Raw genomic sequence first — 6,000 nt, 5'->3', positions numbered from 1 at the left:
GCCACAGGGGCAGTGGAGGCCAAATCACTGGATGGATTTAAGAGAGAGTTAGATCGCGCTCTAGGGGCTGGTGGAATCAAGGGATATGGGGAGAAGGCAGGCACGGGTTATTGATTGGGGACGATCAGCCATGATCACAATGAATGGGGGTGCTGGCTCGAAGGGCCGAATGGTCTCCTCCTGCACCTATTTTCTATGTTTCTATGTAACAGGAACGGGCCCTTCAGCCCACAATGTTCATGGCGAACATGATGCCTAGTTAAACTGACCTCTGCCTGTACATGATCCATACCCCACCATTCCCTGCACTTCCATGTGCCCCATCTAAAAGCCTCTTAAACACCACTATCAGACCTATTCCACCACCACCTCTGTCAGCCATAGGCACCCGCCAGCCTCAGTGTAAAAAAACCTGTCCCTCACATCTCCATTGAACCTTTCCCCCCTCTCACCTCAATATTCCTCCTCTCACCTTACCTGCAGACTCGAGTGGGGTGATCGTTGTACAGGCACAGTCATGTAGCTAAAACCTTGAGATGGGAATACTTTTAAGAAAATCAAAGGTTGCAACCCCAAACTAGTACCAAGCAGCTCACTAAACAGAGCACTATTTAAATATCACTCTTTTTGTAAACACACAAATGGCTAATTTCTCCACATTTCCTTAAAATAAATGTGATTACTTATATTTTCTGCATCTTTTTGAAGAATAATAAATAATCAAAAATATTGTTGCTGTAAAAACACTTAAAGTGCAGAATGTGAAAACTAACAGCTGTTTCCTCAGGTAGAAAGGATTGCAGCCTTGATGGCATTTGGCGCGGGGTGATGTTGATGCAGGGAATCCCCCGTTATCAACAATCAACTTGTAATATTCAACGGACAGCTTTGCAGCTTGATTGGAGTTGTAGAGGCCATAGTTTGGCTCATCAATATCTCTTAAAGCCCATGCAAAATAGCCATGGATATTTACTCCGTCCAGTTTTAAGGCTGTGTAAGGAATCAAACAAAAAACAAAATAAACGTCATGAGGTCTGTAACTATGCCTGAATTCTGGTCCATTGTCTAGTTTAGAGATACTGCATGGAAACAGGCCCTTCGACCCATCGAGTCCATGCTGACCATCGATCATCTATTCACATTAGTTCTATGTTATCCCACTTTCTCATCCACTCCTGCTCAGGGCAATGCACCTCAATATATGTAATTACCTGCAGGCTTTTGAATTGACTTTCTCATGCATCCCCCTTACACTAGGGACAATTTACAGAGGCCAACTAACCTACCAACCCACACGTCTTTGGACTGTGGGAGGAAACTGGAGAGGAAACCCATGCAGTCACAGGGAGAACGTGCAAACTCGATGCAGACAGCACCCTTGGTCTGTCCTCCACATTCTCCACCCTATCTATGCCTCTCATAATTTTATATACTTCTATAAGGTCTCCCCTCAATCTTTAACATTGCACAGTAAACAATTCAAGTCTGTCTAACCTCTTGTAACCAATACCCTCTAATACAGGCAGCACCCCCTCCAAAGCCTCCACATTCTTCATGTATGGGGCCGACCAGAACTGCACACAATATTCCAAGTGTTGCCTAACCATCAGGTCTGAAGAAGGGTTTAGGCCCGAAACGTTGCCTATCTCCTTCGCCCCATAGATCCTGCTGCACCCACTGAGTTTCTCCAGCATTTTTGTGTACCTTAGGTCTTCCTGACTCTTATCCTCAGAGGAGGAAGAGTCAATCTTATACGATATAAGACATAATCTTATACGCAATGATTAATTGACAATTGTTGTCAAAAGGTTTATAGGGAAGAGTGATCGTAATATAGTAACATTTTACATTGTGTTTGTTTTCAACCTGAAATCCAGGTCTGAAATATAGGTCTATAAGCTATGAATGAATGATTAGTGTGAGCTGGCTGTGGATGGCAGTGGCTGAATGGGAAAAATAAGGTACAACAGGTTATTGCCTGTAAAGAAATAACACATAGTTTGTTGGAAAATTTGTATTTCTTTAAGGCTCAATGTGGCTGAGAGGAGAAATTGATGATGATATAGAAATCCAAGAGAGAGTTTCCAAAAGTTGACAAATAGCAGTACACCTGAGAAACAAAGGTAAGATAGAAGATGAGACGAAACACGCAAGAAACAGCATCAGACAAATAGAAATGGGGGAATTTACGATGACGATAAAGAAAAGGAAGATCAATTATTCTGTAGGAAAGACACAAAGTGCTGGAGTAACTCAACAGGTCAGGCAGTGTCCCTGCAGAACATGGATTGGTGACGCTTCAGGTCAGGCACCCATCTCCAGTCTCAAAGATCACCTATCAATGTTATCCCGAGATGCTGTCTGTTCCTGATGTTGGGGAAGTCCAGAACAAGGGGTCCCAGTTTAAGGATAAGGGGTAAATCTTTTAGGACCGAGATGAGAAAAAAAATTTTCACACAGAGAGTGGTGAATCTGTGGAATTCTCTGCCACAGAAGGTAGTTGAGGCCAGTTCATTGGCTATATTTAAGAGGGAGTTAGATGTGGCCCTTGTGGCTAAAGGGATCAGGGGGTATGGAGAGAAGGCAGGTACAGGATACTGAGTTGGATGATCAGCCATGATCATATTGAATGGCGGTGCAGGCTCAAAGGGCCGAATGGCCTACTCCTGCACCTTTTTTCTATGTTTCTATGTTTCTATGACCCGCTGAGTTATTCCAACACTTTGTGTTTTTGTTTGTGTACCAGCATCTGCAGTTGCTTGTGTCCACCTTAAAAAGGGCCTACCTTTTAAAACTTCGTTAATGTAACTCTGGATGTAGTAGACTCGCAGCTTGTCCTTGGAGGGAGAATCATCATCAATTCCGTTCGAGGTGATGTAGATGGGAACGTTGCCATATTTTGATTTTATCCACCTCAATAGTTTCCGTAAACCCCACGGTACAACTGCTTTTCCGTCTGGCGATGCCAGCCAAGTGGCGTCCTTCAGGTGTTGCACTTTGAGCTCAGAGCCATCCTGAGGATTGGTGTTCTCCTCCAGATGGACAAGGTGTGTGGTGTAGTGATTCAGGGCCACAAAGTCCATGGAGCCTCGTACCAACTCTCTCTCTTGGCGGGTGAAGTGGGGCAGGTAGGTGTCGCGCCAGATCAGGTGTTGCCTTTGACTCCGGCCGTCCCTCATGACCAAAGGATAGTCCCCGTTGCCCAGAATGGGTTCTGCGAACCAGCCGATGTCAAACTCCAAGGTGCTGGCAGCCGCTTCAATGTCGTCGCGGGAGAACGGGTCGGCAGGGTCAACCCAATCAGCGTGAAGAGAGACGGAGACCTCTCCTCCCTGCGTCTTGCGGAATTCGTTGTTGTAGAGGTGCCAAACTAGGGCGTGGGCCTTGATTAAGTTGTGGCCCACGATGGTGAAGTTGGCTCTGTACCTCTCCAAGTGCTTGATGTCATTTGGTTCACTCATGGTTATCCAGAGTCTCACCTTGTCTCCCAGCTGCGTGAAACAAAACCGGGCGTACTCCACAAATGCCTTCATAGTCGCTGTGTTCATCCAGCCCCCCTTGGCCTCCAAGGCTGAGGGGAGCTGCTGGTCCTCCAGGGTTGGATGGTACAACACCACCACCGGAGTCACGTTAGCCCGAAGGAGCTCACTGATGTAGCATTTGTAATAACGAAGGTTTGCACGGATGTCCTGTGTAGACTCTCCCGTGGTCAGGAGGAGGGACCAGTTGAGGGAGAACTGGTAGTGGGTGGCGTGTGTATCTTGCAACAAGTGGATCTCTTGTCTGATGGAGGTGTAGTCAGTGCACTGGGCTTTGCGAATCGGGCCAATGACACCTTTAATTTTCACCAGCTTCCCCGTGCCATTAATATCCCATTGGTAAATATTACGATCTATAAACTGAGGAGTTGTAGGCGACATTTCCACCTGAAAATTGAAGACAAAGTGAAGACAAAGAAAGTGTTTTTATCTAGAATTTCATCTGAATTATTGAAAAGATTAACAACATTAACAGGACTGACCCTTCGATTATGTTTAATCGGACTTTACCGTGCACTAAAGGTTATTCCCTTTATCATGTATCTGCACACTGTGGGCGGCTTGAACGTAATCATGTATAGTTTTTCCACTAACCGAATCGCGCGCAACAAAAGCTTTGCACTGTACCTTGGTACACGTAACAATAAACTAAACTAAACAGTGGCGCAGCTAGTAGAGCTGCTGCCTCATAGCGCCAGAGATCCGGGTTCAATCCTGACCTCAGCTGCTGTGTGTGTGGAATTTGTACATTCTCCCTGTGGCTTTCCTCCAGGTGCCGCGGTTTCCTCCCACATCACAAAGACGTGCGAGTTTGTAGGTTAACTAGAACTAGAATATAAGTGGCCCTCTGCAAATTGCCCACAGTGTGTAGGGAGTGGATGAGAAAGTGGGATAACATGCCACAAGTGTGACAGGTGCACGGCGTGGACTCAGTAGGCTGAAGGGCCTGTCTTCATGTTGATCCGATCCAACCCATTGTTGACTCATATCCTCTGGGCACTCAGAACAGGCCTGTCCAGCAAGGCTCACGTCGCCACAATGAATTTAATGTCAAGTCAAAAGTGTTTAATTGAACTGAAACGGAACAATGAAATCCTTACTTGCAGCACCAGCAGCATAACAGATCTGTAAACACAGTACACATAGATATGAAGAAAGAAATGAAGAAACACCATTATTATTGCAAAGAGCACAAAGTCCCTAGTGCAACCAAGATAGTCTGTAGTTCAAGGTTTAGTTGGTGTTAGTAGTGTTTTAAGAGACATGGTTGTTGGGAAGAAGCTGTTCTTAACCTGGAGGTCACTGTGAAATGAGTGAAATGAGAGCATGGCCAGGATGGTGTGGGTCTCTGATGATGCTGGCTGCCTTTTTGAGGCAGCGTCTCCTGTAAATCCCTTTGATGCTGGGGGAAACAGGAGTGTGGGGCAGAGTGTGGTGGGATGGTCAGTACCTGTGATTGACACGGGCAGTGTGTGGTGGGGTAGTCAATGCACAAACACTGGGCAGTGGCCACCACTTTTTGTAATCTCCTTTGTTGCTGGAATTTGAGTTACTAAACCAGCCCATGATGCAACCAGTTAACCATATAACCATGTAACAATTATAGCACGGAAACAGGCCATCTCGGCCCTTCTAGTCCGTGACGAACACTTATTCTCCCCTAGTCCCATCTACCTGCACTCAGACCATAACCCTCCATTCCTTTCCCGTCCATATAACTATCCAATTTATTTTTAAATTATAAAATCGAACCTGCCTCCACCACCTCCACTGGAAGCTCATTCCACACAGCCACCACTCTCTCAGTAAAGAAGTTTCCCCTCATTTTACCCCTAAACTTCTGTCCCTTAATTCTCAAGTCATGTCCCCTTGTTTGAATCTTCCCTACTCTCAGTGGGAAAAGCTTATCCACGTCAACTCTGTCTATCCCTCTCATCATTTTAAAGACCTCTATCAAGTCCCCCCTTAACCTTCTGCGCTCCAAAGAATAAAGACCTAACTTGTTCAACCTTTCTCTGTAACTTAGTTGCTGAACCCCAGGCAACATTCTAGTAAATCTCCTCTGTACTCCCTCTATTTTGTTGACATCCTTCCTATAATTAGGCGACCAAAATTGTACACCATACTCCAGAATTGGCCTCACCAATACCTTGTACAATTTTAACATTACATCCCAACTTCTATACTCAATGCTCTGATTTATAAAGGCCAGCACACCAAAAGCTTTCTTTACCACCCTATCTACATGAGATTCCACCTTCAGTGTACTGTGCACAGTTATTCCTAGATCCCTCTGTTCAACTGCATTCCTCAATTCACTACCATTTACTATGTACGTCCTATTTTGATTTGTCCTGCCAAGATGTAGCACCTCACACTTATCAGCATTAAACTCCATCTGCCATCTTTCAGCCCACTCTTCCAAATGGCCTAAATCTCTCTGTAGACTTAGAAAATCTAC

At 45.3% G+C, this 6,000-nt stretch overlaps 1 protein-coding gene across 1 annotated transcript in view; it reads right to left on the bottom strand.

The window, feature by feature from the left end:
* Positions 1–281: 281 nt before the first annotated feature.
* Positions 282–6,000, bottom strand: part of kl (klotho) — a 41,414-nt gene continuing 35,695 nt past the window's right edge. The window contains exons 4-5 of the mRNA XM_033022890.1: positions 2,786–3,926; positions 282–990 (exon numbers count right to left, since the gene is read on the bottom strand). Coding sequence (XP_032878781.1) covers positions 680–990; positions 2,786–3,926 — 1,452 coding nt within the window. The 3' untranslated portion in view covers positions 282–679. The remainder of the gene's footprint in view (positions 991–2,785; positions 3,927–6,000) is intronic.

This window comes from Amblyraja radiata, chromosome 6 (genome assembly GCF_010909765.2).
Source record: "Amblyraja radiata isolate CabotCenter1 chromosome 6, sAmbRad1.1.pri, whole genome shotgun sequence".
NCBI classification, from domain to species: domain Eukaryota; kingdom Metazoa; phylum Chordata; class Chondrichthyes; order Rajiformes; family Rajidae; genus Amblyraja; species Amblyraja radiata.
The sequence above is the reverse complement of the archived record's forward strand: the minus strand, read 5'-3'. Positions and strand labels throughout refer to the sequence as shown.